Raw genomic sequence first — 23,760 nt, 5'->3', positions numbered from 1 at the left:
GTTTAGCTTACTTTCTAAGAGATGCCCACCTGCTGACAGCTAGACAGGTATGTGTATACTACCATACTTGTGGGGTTCTGATTTAATGCTTAAAGCATTCTTATCTTATCTGATAAGAATCATTACTGGCAAAGTTGTTTAAATAATATAATAATATACCTATCAATAGGGATATTAAAATCTTGGTGCGCCATTGCTTGATGTATGTACTCACTCCTACCATGGTATGAAAAAGGATTCTCTGTTTTCCCATTAATGAACAAGCAACAGAYGTATTACAGAATGAACTTGATTGTATCAAAAGAGACATGTGCACAAAATTTCTAGTGTTGTTTGTCAAAAAGTTTATTCTGAAAGAGGCAACATTATTTCAGCCTGACCATGCATTTCTCTAGGACTGTCTATATAGTAATCCAACAGCTGTAAGTACACAATTGCAGGTCAGCATATAGTTTTCATTTTGAAAGTGACTTCTTCAACATGCTTTAAATTCATCTTTAAACTGAGAATTCATTGAAATGGTCTAGGCTTCAGCTTAGGAGGGGAAAACTTTTTGACTCCCATCATACAAAATAATGTCTGTGAAACTTTGACACTTGACTAAACTCACAATAAGTAAAAGATAGACAATTTAAAGTGAAACCAGAAATATCATGGGGAAACAGGTGAGAAAACCCTGTATTTCTGAAATATAAATTAGCCAGTAGAAAGAAAACCCATCCAAAATTCTTGGCATAGTTGTCTGAAAACTGATACAGGCATAAATTAAATTTTATTAAGAAAACCTTTGTACTATTATCTGCAATTTTCCAGGAGTCAGGTTTCTACATATGTTTATATTTCTATGATAATATTAATTTTTTGATGTAATTTTCAGAATTTATAATTTTTTAAATTCATATTTTGATACATGCTCTTTTCCTTACTTGTCTATGAAGGCATTTCTATGCTGRGAATTAGATGTGTTTTCAAGTCTTCCTTCAACTGGCTTATGAATGTGACCTTTATCTTAAAACCTGTTTATTCCATGTATTCCATAGYTTTTGTGACTATTTACAACATGCATTGCACATTATTGACTTGATCCAACATACTGTGAAATCAGAGAAAAGACTTCCCATTGACCTTGAAAACTGTTGGATTAAGCCTTAGGATCCAAGTAAAAGTAGTTGCAATGAATGACACAAAAATGTAATAAAGAACTCATTTATTGGCTTATTAAGCTTATTAAAATAACCTAGTGTAGATTATTAAGTTTTCATTTACAAATTCAGATTCAAACATATCTACCTGAAGCTCCAGTATACTGATTGCTGCTATATTTAAATAGATCTTGGTACAAACTTGTTTCTTCTCCTGTTCTACACACCCATTCAGGTGTTCATGTGCTGCTGTACGTTTTCCATAATCTCCTGAGGACTCACTTGTTCAGTGTCAAGTTGTTCACCAGTGAATCGTTGCATTTCTTTCCATTTCCTGGAACCCTTCTCAATGCCTTGCTGAATCAGTATGTGTGCCATTTCCACTTTATTTCTGAGTGCCTGTCTGTGTTTTTGGGGCATTTGGTAAATTGACTGTCATTCACATGGGCACCTTTATTCTAAGTTCTCCCTGACCAACGGTTACGTACGGCTTTACGCTCTCAGCTGTTACTTGCTCAAGCCAACGAAGAAGCTCTGAGATGTATTGCAGGAAAGCAGAGTAATTTTCTGCAGTTAGATCAATTAACCTTTTGGCTACACTGATTAGCTTTTCTTGGGACTGACTGAGCTGCCCATAGATCTCCCGCAGTTTCTCTTTGAGCTGCTTGTTATGTTCATCGATTTTCCTCTTAGCAGCTGCAGACCAATATCGGATTTTTTCCTGAGCAGCAGATGAGAGTTCCATGATCTTCTGTCTTCCTTTTCCTTCAGCATCAGTTATAAGGTCATAATATTCCTGGCTGTAGATTTCCACCAATTCTCTTGCTTGGTCTGTCAGGCGTGCAACAGAGTTAGCAAGATCTCCAACAAATGACTTGTGCCAATCCACAAGAAGATCTATCATTTCCTTCAGCCATCCAAGTACCTTGTCTTCCACCTCATAATATTTCGCTGACAGTCCAAGTGTAGTTGGGTCAAAATATTCCTCCCGCAACGACTTTACGTAGAKGAGCAGCTGGTGCAGCTTTTCTGAGAGGTTCTGGATTGTCTTCTGGCTAAAGTCTTTGAACTGAGCAATGTATTTTTTAACATCTTTTGTCAAGGATCTCAGTTTCTGTGCAAAATCTGAAGCCATTGCAGCTTTGTACAGCTGCTGTGTTTGGGCTTTGATGTCCTCAAAATTTTTGGATTGCAAGCTTCTAACCATTTCCTCTACCTTCTGAAAAACTTGTTGCACTACTTGTTTCAGTTGCTTCAGCCTCCCTGCAAAGTCGGCCTCCTGAAGAGTAGCAAAGGTCTKCCTGATTTTGTCCTGCAAATCTTTCAGCATTTCTTTAATTTGGTCAAGTACATTACGGCCTCTCAGGATTGTTTCAGAAGCAGGAAGTCTGACTTCCAGGTCATTGATAGTTGCAATCAAGGCATCAAAGTACTCCTGAAGTTTTGAWAGGCATAAATCAGCACTTTTTGCTACCTTCTCCGTAGTCATCTGGTATATTTCTGCACCACTGTACTTTTCAGACAGCCCAGGCACCTGGAATTTTGTGGTTTTCAGGAACTCAGTGGCTGAGTCAATGACGTGTTTTATTTTCTGGTGGTACTCTTCAATTACGGCAATTAAAACCTCCAAAAGTTTTGTTTTTATTCTTTGATAGTCAAACTGCTCAGCCTGATCTGCTGCTCTCCGATAAAGACGTTTAGCTTTGAACTTCAGCTCCTGATATTTGTCTGAGGCCTCATTGGCGGCTGTGCGAAGCTGAGCATCTATTTCATCTATTTGTTTTGCAGCAAAAGTGTAAGCTTTTTCAGCATTATTCTGCATGATGTTCTTCATCTTTAAGGTGGCAGCACCAATTTCCAGTCCCATATACTCTTTATGGTAGCGGTTAACGTACCCATAGACTGCATTTGTCATTTTAGGCACTCTTTCTTTCAGACCCAACAGCAAATCTTTGGCAGCATCCTCATTCCAGTTCAATTTCATTTGAATCTGCTCAGGTTCCTTGAGGGATATCTCACCTTTTACTATGTCAATGTCCTTCTGAGGAGCAGACTGAAAATACAAAACAGGATAAGAAAACTCCAGTATTACTTATGAGCGTATTTCAATATTCTCATTGTTGCGTCTTTAATTTTATCATATATTAAGGACAAGCACTCTCCAWTTTTTTTGTCCACTGTCTGTTTGCTGTCTGTTTGCTCTCTTCTTGAAAGGTATTGGAAGAAATTATCTTGTACCAAGCTACTTCAAGCTTCTTTAAACAGCAAGACTAGAACATAACTTAGTCTGGTCTTCTTTAAAATCTGACTGCAAACAAGATTTTTCCTTCCTTTGTATTAAATGCCTTTCATGTCTCATAAGGTAGGTGAGTTACTTAGGAAAATGAGCCTTCTACTCATTTCTGAAATCAGTTAAACTTAATTCAAAAAACATTTTTTAATATGAAAATAGAGTATTTAATTTTGTAATAATTTAAATAAATGAGACAATTTAGAGAATTACTCAGAGTAGTTAATAAATCCTCAAATGAGAATATATTTACATGTATAGTTTTTCTATTTTTCTAGCAAATAGTGAATTATGAGTTTCTTGTGGACCCTAAATTAGTGTATCATTTTGGAAAGTAAGATTTTAATTCTGMAATTATTGTAGCATTCCAATAATAAGAGCACGTATTGTAACATATTGATGGATTAAAAAGGACTTCACAGATGKTCTGACCTCTTCCAGTGGCCTTATTCTTATAAGGGTCACTTATGCAGTAATTGCAAATAGCCTGATGTCTGCCCATTAAAACTGATGGGTAGCTTATCTAAAACTGACTTTTTTTGTTCACTTTCAGTGGGTGTGCCTTCTTGACCATAGCAGATGAAAAAAATAACTGTATGAAGGAGCTGAAAACACCTCTTCACACAGATATTACTTTTAGTACTGKAAAGGCCAGTGTAGGAAATAAAACCTTGAATTACTGATAGTATATTTATTATTTGGTGGTTAATTTATATCTCAAGATAAATACACACAAAATTTAAAAGGGAACTTTTCCTCTGACCACACAAAACATTTTTACATTTTATTGTTCRTATCAAGCTTACCTGAGGTTGGTAGTAAACCCTGGCAACGAGAACTTCACCATCCTGTTCAACGATATAAGCAAGGGTCCCAGCTGAGGGTGAGGATATTGAGCCAAATGATTTCTTTGCATTCTCTTGGTAACGCACATGAACATCTGTGAAAGTTGGGCTGATGATATCTAGGGACATAATGTCCTCCGTGTCTCTGCAACCACAGTAAATACACAGCTATGAAGCAATGAACAAAGCACAAGCCCAGGGCTGTATGTCTGAACATAGCACCACCTATATTTTCTCACACACACACACACACACACACACACACACACACACACACATATATATATATATGCAAACAATGCTTTTATTGTGAAAATAAAACGTAGGTTTTACTACCCACATTTCTTAGATTTTAGCCTGAAACATTCAAATCTTCATGTCACCCCAGTTTTCCTGTTTTAGAAAAAACTGTATTTAATTTGTTGAGAATTTTCAGTAAATTAGGGCAGCAAAACAAAATCTATAGATGTACCACTGTCAGCTTTCTATAGTTTTCTACAAACTGCAGTTTTCTGATCAACACAAATATAAGCACTACTTTTTATCTGCATTTGTACTTGCCTTCACAGATTCTGCCCCTTGCATGTATCTACACAACACTTGCAGAACAAAAYAGGCAGCAAGAGAGCCAAGTCTAATCACTGTCATGGGCACTTGTGAATAAAAATTCTCTATGGTGGCTTGTGGTGACCAAGTGGGAAAAAAAACCAAAACAACTGATATGTAATGGTCAGATCTGGAACTGCTCTGATTATAAAATACTGAATTTACATCTCAGTGGTTTTCTGACATGGGGCTGGTGAGAAAAGCTGTTCTAGAACCCCTGAGAGGGAACAGCTTTTAAGTTACCTTGAGAGGGAAAAAGTCACAACAATAATGATGGGGTRGATACGCAGGTTCTTATTAAATRCAGCAAAGCRTCTTGAGGCATTAGAGATCAAAGCAATGACATACCATTGGCAATTATGTCTATTATAAATTATATTATTAGAGCAAATCTTTACCTAATTCCTGAAAGAGTCAGAACTTCCTTGTAGTTTGCACTCAAATCACGATGGGAAAAGCTGCCAGTTGTCTTCATAACAAACACGTTTTCTTTGTATTCGAAGTTTGAAACAACTGCGAAAAAGATTTCAAATATGTGTGTTACCAACAGATAATAGAAAATACTTACCCTGTTGTACGTTAGGTGGCCAATTGTGAGGTATTTCACTGGTATGCCAAATTATGCTTCAAGAAGCTGAATGTCCATAATGTCCCAAGTAAAAAGATCTGAAAACATTTGTTCAACTGGAGCATTTTAAAATTCACATTCAATCTCAACATGGACATGACATTTTGCATTAACACACGTAATAAGTTGAGATTCCAATTTTTTGAGAGTGTAGAATTTTATTCTGATCTATATTTTTYGTATTATTATAAAGTCTAGAACTCAATGCTATATGGGACTCCAGTTTTYTGGCTTGAAAAAAATTTTTGAAATCAGATCTGTTTAGTTCCTAAGGAAAAAGWTAGGTGTTTCTTTATCTGAAAAAGTTGAAATGTCAGCCTGCCTTCTCTCCTTTACATGTATTATCGTTAGTAATGGGTGAATGTTCTGCTGTTCACAATCAATTCTGATACACAGATAAGAGATATTTCCCATTTTTTCTCACTATGCAATTATATATATATATATGAAATACATATATACACATATATATAGTCATTAGCCTTTGGGGTGACTGAGACCCTGATAGTAATTTATGAAAAAATGCTGCTGCTGATAAAAGAAGTGTCATCTARTATCAATGCTAAATTGAAACACCTTCATATGCAAAGCCCTGGGAAAAAAATAGATCTGAAAAAGCCTGGTCTGCATTTTTTCCCCCCACCAAAATCATGGCATATGGAATTTTAATGTCTTACCGCTCAGGTCATATTCCAGGAATTGCAATGTTGAGCTGCAGGTAGAGTCAATGGAATGTTCAAAAGAGTCCTTCTTATTTATCAAGTCTGTTTTCCAGGTGACATTGTACACAGGGGAAGCAATTTTGAAAGATCCAGTCAAGGCACCAAATGATGGGATGTAAATTCCAGCAGGCAAGGATATTTTCAGAGGGGGGATCTCAATTCTCTGTTCAGGAATTGTAATTGTAGGCAGTTCAAAATCTGCAATTTTATTAGCTACTTCATCCAGATCAACAGAGAAACTACCAATCGAAACACTCTTGGGTAGAGTGAATTGAGAGACAGTAATTTGGTATTCAGGTATTGTCAATTCAAAAAATGGCATTTTATATTTTTCTAATGTAATATAATCTGCACCTACATCCACTTTGGGGAATCTTAGTTTTGGCAGTGTGGGTAAATGGACATCAAATGGCATTGTGCTCAGTGTCTGTGGAACTTTTATGTTGCGCAAGTCGATGGTGTACGCYGGGACCTGCAGAGTGGTGAAAGGAAGGCTGAACTCTGGAGTGCTGAGAACTGGGCTTGGAGCCTTTAGKTGTAACTCAGGAATAGTCACAGTGAAACCATCGGTCAGCTTATTCACAGGAATGGGGAAAACATAACCATCTTCACTCTTGGTGTACACAAGGGATGCCGAACCGTTCAAGTACTGTTTCCTGTCAGCACTGGTAGTGACGTCCAGCTTCAAGATATCCCACAARCTCTTCTCAGAAATGGGACACTTTATGATTTTGAGGAAGCCCATGTACCCTTCCAAAGACCCAGAAATTAAAAATTTTGCCTCTGATTTTTCATTTGATAACTGCATATCATGACTGAGAGATAATGAGTGAATTTGGCCTTCACCCTTCCAGCCAGCTTTCTGGTTTGCAGGACTGATTTTCACTTCAGCAACCTGATTAACTGATGCCATGCCCAGGTAGGGATTTGGCTGAGTGGCTTGAATCTGAAGAKCTGCTGATATGTCCCAAGGAGCCAGCTCTAAGGTTGCTTTGCATTTCTGAGTGCCYGCTGTAGTGAAACGAGATGTATATTGTGCATAGTTCTTCCCAATGTGCTCCCAGACTGCATAAACACGACGGGTAGATGCTTCAACTGCAAGTAATTCTTTGATTTCCATGATCCAGAGTCCATCTGCTTTAGAGTGGGCCTCAAACTTGAGGGATGACCGAGCTCCATTAGCATTCAGATAGGCATTTGCTTCATGGTCCAAACTTCCAGAAAAGGCATTTCCAGTGTAAAATACCCCATCAATATCCCCAGTTGTAGCAGATTCTACTGATATGTAATGTGAAAGGCTCTCTAAAGCAAATCTGTGAGCAATTTCTCCCTTAGCACTGGTACCATATTTGGGAGTATTAAAATCATAGGTTAACTTTATCCCTGAGGAAAGAGTGGGTTTAGATTTTGTATTACCAGAAAGTTCTTGGCTGAAATTCATTTTCAAAACTGGTGTATCARCTTCTATATTTGTTGTCACTGAAGCTTCCATGATCCTCTTTGAGAGGGTGATAGTGCTATCATGGTTTCCTCYTAGATATTTGTTATTACTCAGGGACAATGCTGTGGCCAGCCTCAATCCCCTTTTTCTTGTCAAACTTGTCGAACCATCCAGCTTAAACTGCAGTGCATCAACGACGGAAGAGGATGAGACACTGACATGTCCAACAATATCTGACTGATTGAACAGCCCAGCATTTGCAGCTAAAGTGATCACACTGGATCTAAATGAGAAGTCGCAAGTGAGGTTACCCATGGCAGGAACTAAGATGTGGTTTCCTGAGCTGTTGATTCTGAATCTAGGAAGCTTTAGAGTGCGCAGGTCCTGGGGGATATGAAGGACTGGAAGCTCAAGAGAAGGTACGACTAGTGTGTAAGATGGAACTGAAAAGCCAATAATTGGGACTGTGAACCCTCTTGTGCTTATTTCTTTTGGGAGCGTGAAACCAAAGGCTGGCATCTCAGCAGTGAAAGGAGCAACTTCAATATTCACAACTGGAATGGTATATCCTGGAATCTTGAGGGTCCGAGGTATTTTGTTCAGTGATGTTTGTATTTTGTATTTGTCAAGTTTTGTTTTGGCTTCATTGTAAGACTTCGTAAGAAAATCTAAAGCTACATTTCTCCCTTTCTCAAAATGCTTGTTGAACAAAAGGATGTTTTTATTAAGTACTTCATGTACTTTTGCTAAAGGAAGTGGGATTGCATGCATGTCTTTGTTCTTCTCATACTGAGCATTAAAATTTAAATCAAAGGATTGTCTTGTTGTCTTCAAGAATTCCTTCAGGCCTACCTGTTCCCACAGTGAAAAATCTTTTACCTGAGGTGTTTTCATTCCAGTGTAGGGAATCTGAATCTGAGGAATGCTTAGAGGAATGTTTAAGAAGTCCAGGTTGGCATCTCCATTCATTTCGACATGAGCTTCAATTCTGTCTTCATTGCTGCCAGCAGACATATTATGGGAATATCTGTACTGATTGAACCTTCCAGTAGCTTGCCAGTGGACCTGCTGAACAGAAGAACTGAGGGCAAATCCATAGTTATTCAAAAAGTCAATTTTGCCAGTCAGTTTCATTGGGAAGCTGATTTTCACATTTCCATCATTGTTTGTTGAAAGACGAATTTCAGAAGGCTTTGCCAAGAAGGAAAGTTCATTGTTTACAGTTCCAGTAATCCGTCCATGGAGACGAGCATTGTGAGAGCCTGTTAATTCTATTGCCATTTCCAGAAGCTCTCCTGTGCCTTTTACATTCAGAATGCTACGCCCCACACGCTGTGACTCCATTTCAGACTGAATCTGAAGTGTTGCAGACATTAAGGAATGACATTCATATCTCAAAGCTTGGTTGACTTTCAGGTACTTATCATTTATTCTGTTGGTGGCAGAAAATGTAATACTGGGGCCCTCAACCTTGAAAGTGGCACGTGAATCATGAGTGCCTTCATCTGAGAAATTAGGTGAGGCCCATTTCCAGTTTCCTTTACCAGCAGAAGTAAATGATATGTATCCTGCTTCCACCTCTGTTGTCATGTTATTGACCAGATCAGCCTGGCTGGAGAAATCAGCCTGTGGAATATTCAGTCTGTGGGAATACGCCGTTCCACTCTGCATCCAAATTTTTCTTTGCAGCTTGACCATTAAATTATTCTGGAGCGCTACTGAATTTTTCTTTGTGTGTAGGTTTGCTCTAGTTTCAGCTTCACCTTCTACTGAAGTCCCTAAAAATACCACTTCATTGCTGTGATCAACTGTAAGGAACCTATGGTTGACTTTCATGGCATTTTTAAGGTTCAGCTGCTTCATGTCAGGGGCCAGGAGACGTGAATCTGCAATAACACTAAAAACTAGGAAGTCTAATTTGGATGTTGTTTGAGCCGAAATGGAGGTCACAAATTCTGGACTGTTTGCAGATGTTGTAGTGTTACGAAGCTCAGCTTGTGTAGACAGTGTGAAGAATGGAGAGGTGACTCTGAAAGCACCGGACAATTTGCCAAATGTAGGGACAGTCACAGTGTGTGGGATACGTGGGAACTGGAACTCTGGTATCTTCATCTCAGGAATCTGGAACTCATTTAGATTTAGCTTTGGAATCAATAATTCTGGTATTTGAATCTGAGGCATTCGTATTTCTGGGAAGGAAATGTCGGAAAATGGCATATCTCTCATCTTCAGATCTTTCAAATACAAATCGATAGATGGCAACTGAAATCCATCAGACATAAATTTGTCTATTGTTTTTACAATCAGAAGCTTAATCTCAATCAAGTCAATTGTAAAGGAAGGAACTTGAAAGGTATTTAGAATTTTAAATTCTGGGGTAGTAAATTTCATCGGGATTTTCATGTTCTTTAATCTCTTAACATTGATCTCATAGGAGGGGATACGGAGATCAGTCAGTGGGACAATGAATTCTGGGGTTTGAAATGTTGCTTCCCGAAGACTTYGGAGACTAACCTCAAAGGCAGGTATAGTAACTATAACAGTCCTGATTTCAGGAACTCTAAATCCAGTTTCAACAAACTGTTTTAAATTTTCAGCCCAATTCTTTAGGTCATATTCTTCAGCCCACGCAACGATTTTTTTAGAAGCTGTGTTCCATTGATCAGAAATATATACAACAACAGAATTGTAGAGCTGGCTTATCTTCTGAAGACACCACTCGAATTCCTGGGAAATATCCATTTCAGAAATCCTCTCTCGCAGGTCTTCCAGATGTTCATTTACCTTGGCTTTGAGATTGGCAAATGTTGTCGAGTCTATGAGCTCCCTCAGCCAGTTAATTATTGCAGCAAGTTCCATGTCCTTTACTTTTTCCATGTATTTTGAAATCACAGATCTAAAATCTCTTAAATACTGTTTCAGTGCTTCTGCTTTCTGTGGAAGTTCTAGATTTCTGAGTTCCTCATTTATTTTCTGGGTCACTTCTTGAATTTTTTTATTCGYGTCATCAACAAACTGGTCATAGTCAAAAGCCTTAAGCTTTTTAATGACCACGTCAAGGAACTTGTTGACTTGCTTTATCATCTTTTCATAATCAAAGGTTTGTACTTTCTTGACAGCATCATCAACAAAAGAAACAACTTTATCAAAGCATGACTTCACATCGATATTTTGCAGGTAGATGGTCAGTTTCTGGATAGTTTCTTTTATTCTGTACTGTTTAAGCAGTTCTATCATTCTGTCAATTAAAAAATATACCTGCTTATCAATTTCATATTTTACAATCAGTTTGTGCAGACGACCACGGAAAGCGCTGATCTTCTCAGATACTTCATATTCCTCTATCCAATTTAGAATAAAGTCTTTGATTTGTTCAAGAATTTCATTAATTTTTTTGATTGGCAAAGAACGCTTAATTTTCTCTAAACATTCTTTAGCATCAAACGCTTTAATCTGTTGTTTCAAATTTTCCACAATGCTTCTGACATCAATATTCTGAATCTGAATCTTGATTTGTTCTAGGTTTTCTTGTAATTTAGCAGTAATCTCATACTCATCATCAAGATTTTTAATCCAAGCCAAAGTGCTGCTTCCGATTTTGTTAAGATCATATTGTCGGAAAAGAACCCGCAATTTTTCAATGATGTTGATTACAGTTGTTCTTACCTGATATTTGTTATCTAGAGCTGTCATTGTTTCAACTATTTGTTCAAGAAGCTGCACAATAAGTGCTTTAATGTCGTATTGTTCACAGCACTCTTTGATGTATTGCTCAATTTGTATCAGATAGATCTGCAGCTGAGACAATATTTCTTGAAGGATGTCCATGGCTTTTTCCAGCATAATTTGGAGATCATCAGATGTTATTCTGTAGTCCTTTGTGAAAGCAACAAAGTTATTTTTCATGCTGCTAATTTTGCCTTTGATATCTAATTTGTCCATGTAGTCATTGATGTCCTGTGGCAATCTGTCCAAAGTTGCCTTGTATTTTCTCATGTGTTGTTCTATGTCTATGTTCTTCAGGTAACTTTGTACGGCCTGCAGTGTAGATAGAGTGGTGCCTCTGAGTTTTTCAAAGTAAACTGGCAAATTTTCCACGAAGGGTAGGCTAATAACATGCATATCTTTATTTTTGTCATACTTCAGAAAGGCAGAGATGCTGAATTCTTGAGGCTCTGATACGCTGTTCCTGAGACCCAAGACATCAATTAAATTAACTTCTTCAGATGTTAATGGTAGCATGACTGACGTGTCCATTACTGAGAGATCTGCCAAAGCTCTTCCATTAAGTTCCACACCGATCTTTTCTGGATTATTGTAAGAACTGAAATCTTGTGAATATACATTATTGTTCAGCTGACTTTTCAATTTCCAAGCACTTGACTGCTCTGATGGAGTAAAAAGCATATGAACTTTATTGTCAAGCAGCGTAGTGTACCTTCCTCTTGACTTCAAGCTGTGACTGGTAGACCCTCTGTAATCATGGGAGAAGGTGAAAGCAAGAGGCTCTGCTTTGAACAGGAATTTGCTGTACAGGTCTCCCGTGTGCTCACCCATTGCAACCAGCTTTCCATTAGCATTGGTGTGTATGTCAGCAGTGATGACAAATGGGGCCATGGTGGAACGTACAGTGTTGCTGAAACGGAGGGGTTTGGAGTCACAGTTTGTGTTCATGGTAACTGAGGAAGAAAGTCCTGCCACATCCACATGTACTCTGTGACTCACTGCTGCACCTTGAAYGTTTGCCACGGTGTCTGTTTTCAACTCTGCAGTCAGACCAGCACAGGCAAGGGTGTAGGTGTGCTTTATTTCATTTGCTCCATGGGCTCCTCTGACATTGCCAGCCAAGTTCATATTCARAGGCTCAAGAAGGAATTCTGCTTTGTTGGAAACTTCTGTTTTAGTGTATTTAAGATTATTGCTCAGTTTAGCTGTAAGGGAGCCAGGCTCCAGTTGAAGGTCAAAAACATGTTTGTGGAACTTGTCAAAACTGAAGCTGTTGTCTAACTTTGAGGCAAATGTTAAGGATAAGCCTGGAATATTCAAATCATTGGTGTACTCCAACTTAATGTCTTTGAATGATCCTTGCAAATTATTTGAAAACTTGAGTCCTTCTCTATTAACCCTGAAGTTTAAAACATGTTTGTTRTCCATACCCAGAACCGTACTCTGATATTCACTTCCCAGAGTCACTTCTGCTAGGCTCACTCTTCCRCCCACGTTGAACTTTGCGTTGTTTTTCCCATAGCGCCCGGAAGAGGACAGYGACATGGAGCCTCCAGAGGTGTCGAGCTTGGCATTCATTTCGCTCTGCATGGCCAAGGGACTAAACTGCACATTGGTGGTGGCACTGCTGGCCAGACCGTACCGATTGACATTGAATGATGACTTATGTGCAACTCGATTCTTCTGATCAGTTAGGGAGATATCAGTGTTGAAAACAAGATCCTGGGAATYGAGAGAACCTGCAAACAGGGCATAATACTGGATTTGCTTGTAAGTGGCGTGGTACTCAGATCGAAGTGCTGCCATCTTCTTTGACAAAATGATTTCAACATTATTGACACCTGCAGTTTGTCGATATCTCCCACTGGTTTCAGATGACATTTTCAGCTGGCTGTTTTCACACTTCAGTGAAGCTGTGTTCTTCAATAGTCCATTTTGYACATCAGAAACTGAAGTAATGGAAAGTGAACCATCACTGTATCTGCCAGACATCTGATTGGTAGCCTGAAGGTAAGAAGAGTCCAGTTTCAGATTTGATTTTCCTTCTAAAATCCTTCTCTTTTCATTGTATGTTGTAGACAGAGTGTAAATGCTTCTTGCAAACACAGAAGCCACTTCCAGCTGCCCTTCCATTTTGACGTTATTGGTATTCATGCTATTTATCTTTTCAGAAACAATATCACTGGAAAATGAAAGCAGAGGACCCAGAGTGCTTGATGCTGTAAGAGATAAGGTGTAGTTTGCAGCTGGAGTAGGTTCATAACTCTTTCTGCCGGACAGCTTAAAATCTGATGTTAAGAGTCTGTGYTCCAGGTGATTTTCATACGCACAGATGAATCCATTTCTGTTATATGATGCTTCACCAGAACCTGAAATAGGAAGAAGAAGACAAATGGTAGGTGTCTCTATATCTTTTTGTCTTTAAGTGCTTGTCTAATTCGGCTGAAGTTCTATGCTACTGCTTGAATTGCAATTACTGTTATACCATTTTGTTTTAAAGGCCTCTGTGTTTTGGTGAATACTGAAAATTTCTCTAAATATGGCTCCTATTTTGTTATTTGAAGCTAAACTTTTGAACTACAAATAAATTAAGTCTCTACGCTACTCTACTAAATATAATAATGTGAAATGACACAAAATCATATCATTATTTAAACTCGAGAAGATGGACTCAAGAATAACACATATCCAACATTCCTGGATTTTAATGTTTTCTTTAGCATGCCTCAGTTATGGTGAGGAGTTTAGAAGAAAATTAAGTCAGTTTGTCCTTTTGCAGTTTRAGAACCCAAACTGCAATTTTAGGGGAACCAACTTAAAAATATCACCTTATGGCAATATATGAACATAGATAAAAGATAAGGTAATTAATATATACACAAATACACTGAGAAATAAATTGTGGGCATATACGTACACCTATACTTGACTTATCAGCTACTCAAGCATTTGTAGAATCATGCCTTCAGTTTTGAAGGACATTGTCTTCAGTAAGGAATAGCCAGGAAAATATGGATCTAAAAGTCTTTACAGATTTAAACTGGCTTCACCTTCAGTGCCTGAATGAACACACACATAACATCTTTAAAAACAAAGGAAAAGTGAATTGAGATTGCACAACRCCTGTCTCTAAATAAGTGCAGACAAAAGAACATGCTGTACCTGATACATGAGAAAAAAAATTATTGAAGTAGTTTTGCAAAGATTGCAGTATTAGCAAGCATTCTYACCTTTCACACTGTAGGAAAGCAGCTCAAGAATGGAATCAGCGTTTGTGTTGTAGGTGGCCTTTACRGCGGTCGCTCTCTCCGTGGTGCTGTTACTCACGGTGTAGGCGGCTGTCCAGTTGTAATAGTTGCTGTACAYGTTAGCAGAGACCTCTAACTTGCCCAGCAAAGGCACACGGAAAGGGTAGGATTTTGGAACAGTAAATCTTGGGATTCTGTATTCCTGTGATGGCACACTTATTCCCATGGACTCCATCACCAGAGGAGGTGTTTTAACAGTCTGCGGCATCCATATCTCATCGGATGATTTTCCCGCGAACGGCAATGGAATATCAATTACAAAACTGTTTTTATTGAAGTTGTATCTGATCCGGCCTTCACTGAAAAATAAAGACAACCCAGTTAGAAACTGTGATTTTATAAAGTATATACAGGAACTTCCATGATTTCCTACTTTGCCCATGATACATGCTTGCAGCAAAGAGCTGACATTAGTTCTAGAGAGAAATGAAATGATGAAATATCAATATCAACATTTTTATGCACTCATTCATCAGAATTTACTGAAAGTACTTTTGGTATCAGAGAATTCTCTCAATGTTTTTTCCTCTCATTTCMTAAACAGAGACTTGTAGGTCAAGTAAAAAAAATCCTCCAAAAACACTGGCACACTTGTGGGATGCTGAGTACTAGAAAAACAGTTATGTTGTTTTTTTGTTAAGTAATGCATTCTTATAGAAATGTATGAAATCATGGCAAATATCTAAATTATTAAGAATTTATCTTTCTCATTACAAGCATTTCAAAACTTTCATCCAGTTATTCAGCATTGTTTTTATTTTGAATAAAGAGAAATAAAAATCTAAKCATGGGACCAGGGCTGGAAAATGGMGTGTTGGCTGAAAAAGTGTAATTAYGCAAAGACAAAAACAGAAGGAAACTTGGCCTTAATTTGTGAACGAACAATAAGCTGGCAAGGATACTTTTCCATTTTGYCTAACTGGTCTTTTATTTTGCAAAATCTTCAATTTTTACACTTAGAGCTTCATCCTAAGATGAAAATTAAACAAACACTTCTGAAATCTTTCCTTTGCATTAAAATATTTTAAAAATTACACAAAAGAAGCAGTAAAAAAAAACTGTATTATTATTATTAGCACAGATGATAAAACCCTAGGAGAAAAAGCAGTTTCTTCCTTTCTTAGCTCAGGAACACAATGGCARCAGTAGAGATATGTTTAATTAACATGCAATATCACATTAGCACAATAAAAGTTAATACATGGAAAAACAGATCTGAGAGATATAAAACTCAGGCCAGTTCTCCATTCATTTTTGGAATCCAGTCTTACACAAGCCTCTGTGATCCTTGACATTCACTTCAGCCTTCAATATTTCCCTAGCTCATGGGAAAACTACACTGCTGTGTTTCTATTTATCACAGTGTTAGCTATGGGTGTATTCTGAAGTTATTACCAAGCAACCTTGTTCCCTGAATTCTTGTGCAAAGGCAAATCAGCAATGAGATATAAACAATAGTGACAAGAACAATATGTGCTACAAACTATAATGAGAGAAARTCTGACAGGTGCATGAGCATTTTAAAGTTTAGACCCACAGTGGCTGACTCTATTTTCCTGGAAACAGTGGAATAATGCTATTTATCTACTTTTAGTCTCTTATTTTTTTTTTTGTCTAACCCTACACCTTGGAACTTTTTAACGTATTAGATGATTTCTATGTAGAGCTATGAGGGTTWTGGCCAAAGTGTGTGCAAGGATGCAGGATACAAATCCATGAGAAACATGGCTTCAGTAGTTTGTGGCTTAAAGACTCTTGAAGTCCATTTTTGTTCAGTACACCTTATAATGTAATRCAATACTTCAGGATCTATTCACTTACTGCATGAAGACAAATCTGTATTAAACACATGCACCAATTCCTCCATATAATTTCATTTCCTGGACCTTAAAGTTCTTTGTTATTTTTCCAATTTTATGCTAATTTTACAGCAATTTTATGCTGTTTGATAAAGATAAAATAAAAYAAAATAACACAAAAATATGAACAAACACCTTTCAGTTTCCTGAGTTACTATCCCAGTTTCACTCCCTACCTTTTCAGGAARAGTTCTTCAGGAATGGTGATAACAGGCAGGTTAAGTTTCTGAATGTCCAATTCCTGCAGTGCACTTAGTTTGTCTTGCAGAGTCTGGGCATAGGGGACATCTTTCGATGACTTTTGCAGCCAGGTGTTGGTAGCCTGAAATGAGGAGAAAAGTTTTTCAAAATAAATAAAAAGTTTTAGGACTTCCTAGTAAAATTATCTGGAAGTGTTTTGAACTAGCCAAATACTGAGCTTTAGGTATCTGCTAAAGAGACTGGTTCTATTAAAGTTGGAAATACACAGCCTATTCAATCTGATGAGTGATTTTACAGAAGTTCWTATTTTGGCTTCCATGGAGGAGATAAGAATTCCTCAGGGCTATGTGGTGCAGCCGTAATATCAACTGCAGGTTGAAAACCATACCACGATAAACTGTGATACGATATGCCGCAGTGTCATGTCTGTGTGAGCCACTTTCCGGTCCAGCAGGGTGTTGGCATGCTTCTTTAGAGTTTTTGGGTAGTCTGAAAAGTCAACTGGGAAAGCAGAAGACATTTTTTTCACAGCAGCACTGGCACCTGAATTCCACTCTAGCTCAACTTTCTCAGCATCTGAAAAGAAAGAATTTAAAAGAAATGGGTAAYATCAGTAATATTCTTATTTTGAGATATACCATAAACCAACATAAATATATGGTTTATTTTATAGGTTGTGTACGTGGATCATGTTTTTGCCCTTACCATATCTGAGAAGAACTCTTTTTGAAACTGAGTTTCCATGAATTGTTGCAGCTGAGCTGATCTGAAGATAGGCTTTGTTTGGTGAATAATTAACCAATGCTTCACTTTTAAGTTCAGTTTGCAGGCGAGGAAAAGAAATGGTGCCTCTTAACAGTGCCTCTTCCACTCCAGCATATCTGTGAAAGAAAAAATACATGTTGATAATAATATTGATTTGTACTTTTTCAGCAGTAGTTTCAGCATTTAAATCTATAGCAAAGGCATAATAAATGTTGTAACAAATTGGATTGAATAAAACTTGTAAACACTGTTCTAACTCAATTAAAATTTTCAGCTTCTGCTAGTTATTTTGGAAAATCTGTGGTAGACTATTATAATGCTACTGTGCAGATACACGCRGTAATGAGTCTGTGTTAATTTCATAAGAGTGAAAAGGATGGAAATATGTACCTRTCCTGGTAAATTTGTAACTGAACTAAATTCTGAATGCCTTACTCAAACTGAATTCTCTACTGAGGATACAGACTGTARCCACGAATCACACAGAAACAAAACACTTGACAAAATATATTATGCCACTGGGCTTCATTTTCCTTTATTCACATTTATATCTCTGTAACTTTGTTGACTCGAGCAAACTTCTGATATTATGTTAGTGCAAATGAAAGGGAATTGAGGTCCCTGACATCTGTCCAAAGCTCCCACTGATATCAGAGGCAATTCTACATGAACAGCAAAGACAAAGACTCCCTGGGGCACCATCAAGATCACAGAATTCCATGGAAGATTGAGGTTTATTAAAGAATGTGATCAGCCCATTTCACTATGGGCTTGTGAGGCAAACAAYTTTAGAAACCCTGGCAGGCTGAACATTTTTGTTAGCTCCCCTGTAGCTGTTCCCGGAAATATTCTCATCGTGAAGCGTGGGAATTTTTACAGGAAGCTCTCAGTTATTTTTGGTTTTGTTTCTTACTGAGTGCCATTAGATTTCTTCATGGGGAGATGTAATAATTTTTTTTAGAGCCAAGCATATCCAGTAAAAGATAATACCTTTCTGAACAAACCTTGCCTTGTTTRTACCCTTGGATTATCACACCTGCAATAACAGCAGTACAATGCATTCTTGTACTTGTGTGTGTGCAAAAATGGAAGAACTAGCTCAAGGAGCTTGTAATACAAATTATATATGTATATAGTAGGGAAGACCAATTAATATATCATATATGTGCATTCGATGTGTTACAAATAAAATAAAGTTTTTTTTTTTTTTTAATTTGGTTTCAATAGCAAATTTATCTGGCTCTCTATTTAAGAAATTTCTCCAAAACAGGGTAAAATTTCCCCACATTTCTACATCTAATAAAACCTTTAGCTATCTTATTCAAAGGCAGCTGTAAAATTCTAAATGGTTTCCTGAGTTACCTTATCTGGCCAGTAAGGGTAACTTCAGAAATCTTCTGGTTGTGGAAGTCTAAGACAAAGGTGTATGCTTTCTTTCCAGAAACTGATTCATCAGTAATTCTGAAGTTTGTACCAAAGTCAACATCAAAATCTGGAATGTGGACATCACTGGTCAAAATCTTTTTGCCTCTATTGTACTTGAAGGTCAATGTGGCCTCATGCTGCTTTACACCTAGAAAATATAATGTATTTTGGTTAGTCACAATTATGGAATCTGCTTGGACCTTTCTTACAAATAGAATAGAGAAGGATCAACTGGAAATTACATCATGCCAAAGATCTAACACAACCTTTGATGAGTCTGATTAGTAACTGGGTAATCCTTTTTCTTCTCATCTTCTAAACATACCATGGGCTRATCCACCAACCCATCAATACTTTTGTTATTTAAATGATGCCATAGATGGTTTGTATTCTTTCATTCCACATTTCATCAGAAAYGTATTTTTCTCTTGCTTATATAAAACCCCTAAACATCTCCTCTTCCTTGCTTGCACTCACCAACATCACACTTTTATTCAAATCACGCAAATTATAAATCAGCCTCTCATTATGAAAATCTTGCACTGGGATTGCATTCATGAAAGAAAATGGAGTTAAAGTGTTGGCCTATTTGGCTATGAAAATGGTATTCTATCTTACACYGTAAAGAATTCTATTAAGGTTTATCAATAAAAATCTCTTTTCTAGTAAATGACACAGCTCAAAACTGAGCAAAACCACACAGGCTTTTCAGACTCTTACCTTCTGCCTGGACAGCAAACTTTAGGGTGTCTATCTGGTCGCTTCCCTCTCTCTGCAGTTCGTAGTTTGCAGYTGCAGAGTATTCCTTGACTTCACCTGTGGACACTAATTCAACCTCGAATCTGCAGAAGGAGTAAACAAATGTCTTGTGATAACTGTTTTGTCCATGACCACAAACAGAAGAAATCATACAGCTTTCTTTCAGTTCTCAASAGCTTTCTTTCTCAGCTGCTGCTGCCAGTCTCTTTTTAAACATTTTTAAAGGTAAGCTTTATGTGAGAGTTCTGTAGACTCAAAGGGAAAGTAGAAAACACAAAATAAACATAGTTTAAGTTGACATAACTTACCTGGATTCTCCAGTCAAAGGAAAATATGGAGAAGCCTCAGTGGAATTAGAGTACAGTAACTTTGTGCAGAAGTTTAGACCAGGAAAGAAAGGCTCGCAAGAAGTTGAGGTTTCTTGGTTGTCTGTCAGAGTTTGAATCTCTTCAGTTTTKGCTGGAGACACCAAATGCAGGGTATTGCTGCAACAGAAAACTCAGTCATTTATTCCCAGGACAGGTGCTCTGACATTGTCTTATTAACAAGGTTATTTCTGAATAAAACTCGCTTATTAATGTAGGGCTAAAAGAAATAACATCTGGTGTTAAAGGATCAAGTGGTTTATTATTGTAAGTATTATTGTWGATAATTAYGATTTTTTGAATTGAGCCATTTGCCCTCTCTACAATGAATGTAAGAAGTTAATTCTAAAATTAATAATGAATTAAGCAGTTCATTTACATTAAATTTAAAATAGGTCTTGCTATTTTAATAATTTTATGTGAAAGGWAACAAAATAATGGGAATGGTAAGAGATTTATATAAAATTTCAAAATAAAAATTAAATAATATATTAGCCATGACTCAAGTCATCACTGGTCTAGCATATTTGTTCATCTTACAAAAGAAGTTATCACAGTTTTATAATATCTGGGTTTTTTCTGGAGTGAAAATTTCTCCATGCCTGCCTTGGCCTTTCAATTCCACCACAATAAAAATCAAGAAGAGGAGGAAGAGCATAGCRTTGGAAATTCTCATTCTGTTCTCATTACCTGATACTGAGGAGCTTTACTGGAGTCTTTGGAGCAGGAATACTGAATTTCAGCTGTCCAGCTTTTACACTAACATGTGCTTCAATTCCAGATTCATGGAATATATTGGAATTCATCTCCACACCACTTCCAGCAAATTCAGGCACGTTTATTCCCAGGTGTGTCACAAACTCAACTGCTACCGAAGGTTTGGCAGTGAGATCTGCTTGCATCTATGTAACAAAAACAAAATATGGTTTTTATTTGCCCAAAACACTTGCTGTTTATACAAAACAATACAGAAGTTATACAAAAAATACCTGATAATACAGAGGCAAGTTTTATAGAATGGATTTTGCTCTTCAAAAAATCTGATTCCCAAATCACATAATCAGAGAATATAATATAGTGGTAATTCATGTAACAAGTAAGGCAAAATGATAATSCCAAGGATCCTTACCAACTTTAATGTAAAAACACTCATGTTTTAAAAAGATTTTATGCATAAAGCTACTTGAATGTATTTTTAAACGTGAAGACAAGAGCCAGTTTTCCACCGTAAGACACAAAAATAGCCATTTTCACTAACAATGAGAAAAATGACAAAAAAATAAATGGATCCAAGATTTCAATTTCTCTAGACACAAAGCAGCTTATTTTCAAGATTTTGCTTTGGCTATTAAGAAAGAAGGGACAAAGTGCAAAATGCTGGAAAAGTTTCCAAAGGTAACTAAAAGGCAACAAGTATTAAATTTGAGGACTTATTTTTATTTTTTTTTTAAATCTTGTATATGGTAGAAAATTAAAAGTTTAGATGAACTGAAACTACTAAGAAATTTTCGTTAAACAAGGAGTAGATTAGAGCAAGATAGTTATTAGAACTGTAAAAAGGAATAGAAATACTTGGTTTAAAAAATTTTAAGTGGATCATTTTCTGTCATAGGCTTTTTCATTATTACATTTTAAAAATGTTTCCGTTTAGGTGAAAAAATGTTACACTTAACWCAATTTTCATTATTTCTCTTAACTGATAATCAAATTTTTTCACTTTGAATTGGTCACAGCAAAATCTTTTGTTAACTTTTTGGCTTGAACAGCAAATTCACATACTTTAGTTTTTCTGCATTGTAATTTGCATTTGGGAGAGAGAAATGAACAGGTTAAAAGGGTTATTTTTTAAAGAGTGATTGAAATAATTTTAATTCATAAATTTTATTATGTCTCTTTTGTAATTTATTATGTGCATTATTTCCTAATCTAATCTAAAGTCATCCACAAATTARCCAAAGACCTCTGAGCTGTTGTTTTTTTAATACCGAGAAAATGTTGCAATCTTTAAAATGTTTCTAGTGTTTACAGCTTTATCCAGAGACGAAAATGTATATAATTATTAGGAGAAAAAAATACAGACTATAGGGACTTACGCTTTTTTGATGAAGCTTCACAGCTACTCTGGCCCCAGGGGTTGCTATTCCAGACAAGGYAAACTTCAGTTGCAAACCTGCTCCAGTTGGAAGCTCAAACTCATTGTCCATGAAGATGTAGTGGACAAACAGATCTTTGTCAACACCTTTTGTGATGGCTTGGGAAATCTGTGCATCAAACAAGGAAACAAACATTAACAAATCCACACTTGGGAATGTGCACAGTTTGTACTTTAAAAACTGATCAGAGAATGATTGCAACTCTATAATCCAAAAGTTAATTCTATATGGAGTAGAGAATCTAATTTCTGCAGATTCCTTGCTTCAAAAAGTGTACTAAAGACTGCTYAGCAAAATCTGAACTTTTTTTTACCAGCCTTGATACACAGAGGTTATCTACCTTAACAACACATAAAGGTGAATTTGTTTAGATACCATGTGACATTCTGGTCTCTCCCAAGTCAATGGCAAAGAATTTCTTTACCTCAATGAAAGAAGAAAAATTTTAATATTTACATATCTTTTCATACTAGAATTTCAGTAGTGTAACTTAAGAGCCAGTACTAAGATTTTGGGCATTGTTTCAGTAGCTATCTCAATAATACAATGTAATCTAAATTTTCCCTTTTTCCTTCCCCTCACCAGTCTTCCAGGAGGACTCCACTTAGTTATTGTGGCATCATCATAGATTTCTTAGAGTGCTTCAATGTAAGCCTGGATATTTTATTTTAAATAATTTTATTTCCATGCTGGTAGCAAATATTTTTTACATAATAGTTACATACAATCTAAATCTTAAAAAAAAAAAACCTGATAGGAAAAAATACTGATAATGCACATTTGTGCCTTAGAAACGTACCATTTCAGGAACAGTCTGTAGAGTTTTAACACTCTTTAAAATCAAGCTTCCCAGCAATTTGAAGTCATTGAGTTTCATGTACCCAAGTTCTTCTCCCAGGATTCTCAGATATGCTCTTCCCTCAGGAGCTTCTTTGCTGCCCAGTTCTTTTATCAGTTTTTCAATGTTAAGTACTATTCCCTTCATGATATCCTGAAAATTCAGTCAGAAACAATAAGACAGATTTATAAGAAATGTGTAAGATGGTTTATCTAGAAGAGGTACTTAGAGAATGTCAGCTATACTGCACATGCACTTACAGATTTCTCTCTGGACAAAGACCCCTCCAAATACAATTAAGAAAACACATTGCTAAATAGATTTAAGGATTTATATTTATCTCACCAAAAGAGGAGTAGGAAAGTGTAAAGTAAAGCAGTAATGGAAAAATAGGAATGCTGTGCTGCACAGAGAATATTTTCAAGCTGTACCTGATCCTGCTTGTCATCCTGTGAGTAACCAAAATAGTCAAAAAGTGCCTTGGAAACCTGCTCTGGCACTTTGCCATCAACCCAGTACAAGGCCTTGCTTGCAGTGTCTGGGAAGAATCCCTTCTCTCCAAACAATGCTTCCAGTGTTGGTTCAAATCCCTTTCCATCCAGGCCAAGCTGAAATGAACAGAACAGACAATGCATAAATGAGATAGTTGCCTTCATTTCTTTGGAATTTTACAACAAATAGATTTTC

At 36.8% G+C, this 23,760-nt stretch overlaps 1 protein-coding gene across 1 annotated transcript in view; it reads right to left on the bottom strand.

Annotated features, from left to right (window-relative positions):
• Positions 1-320: 320 nt before the first annotated feature.
• APOB (apolipoprotein B) overlaps positions 321-23,760 on the bottom strand; it is a 37,317-nt gene continuing 13,877 nt past the window's right edge. Inside the window, exons 15-29 of the mRNA XM_057390431.1 lie at positions 23,505-23,681; positions 23,035-23,226; positions 22,176-22,343; positions 20,773-20,984; positions 20,026-20,202; positions 19,679-19,800; positions 18,896-19,106; positions 17,474-17,649; positions 17,157-17,344; positions 16,744-16,889; positions 14,631-15,007; positions 6,189-13,769; positions 5,282-5,396; positions 4,239-4,422; positions 321-3,195 (exon numbers count right to left, since the gene is read on the bottom strand). Coding sequence (XP_057246414.1) covers positions 1,582-3,195; positions 4,239-4,422; positions 5,282-5,396; positions 6,189-13,769; positions 14,631-15,007; positions 16,744-16,889; positions 17,157-17,344; positions 17,474-17,649; positions 18,896-19,106; positions 19,679-19,800; positions 20,026-20,202; positions 20,773-20,984; positions 22,176-22,343; positions 23,035-23,226; positions 23,505-23,681 — 11,640 coding nt within the window. The 3' untranslated portion in view covers positions 321-1,581. The remainder of the gene's footprint in view (positions 3,196-4,238; positions 4,423-5,281; positions 5,397-6,188; positions 13,770-14,630; positions 15,008-16,743; positions 16,890-17,156; positions 17,345-17,473; positions 17,650-18,895; positions 19,107-19,678; positions 19,801-20,025; positions 20,203-20,772; positions 20,985-22,175; positions 22,344-23,034; positions 23,227-23,504; positions 23,682-23,760) is intronic.

Source organism: Malurus melanocephalus, unplaced genomic scaffold (assembly GCF_030028575.1).
Source record: "Malurus melanocephalus ecotype Western Australia unplaced genomic scaffold, MMel_1.1 scaffold_26, whole genome shotgun sequence".
In the NCBI taxonomy this organism is placed as follows: Eukaryota; Metazoa; Chordata; class Aves; order Passeriformes; family Maluridae; genus Malurus; species Malurus melanocephalus.
This window is presented reverse-complemented; position numbering and strand designations above follow the sequence as displayed.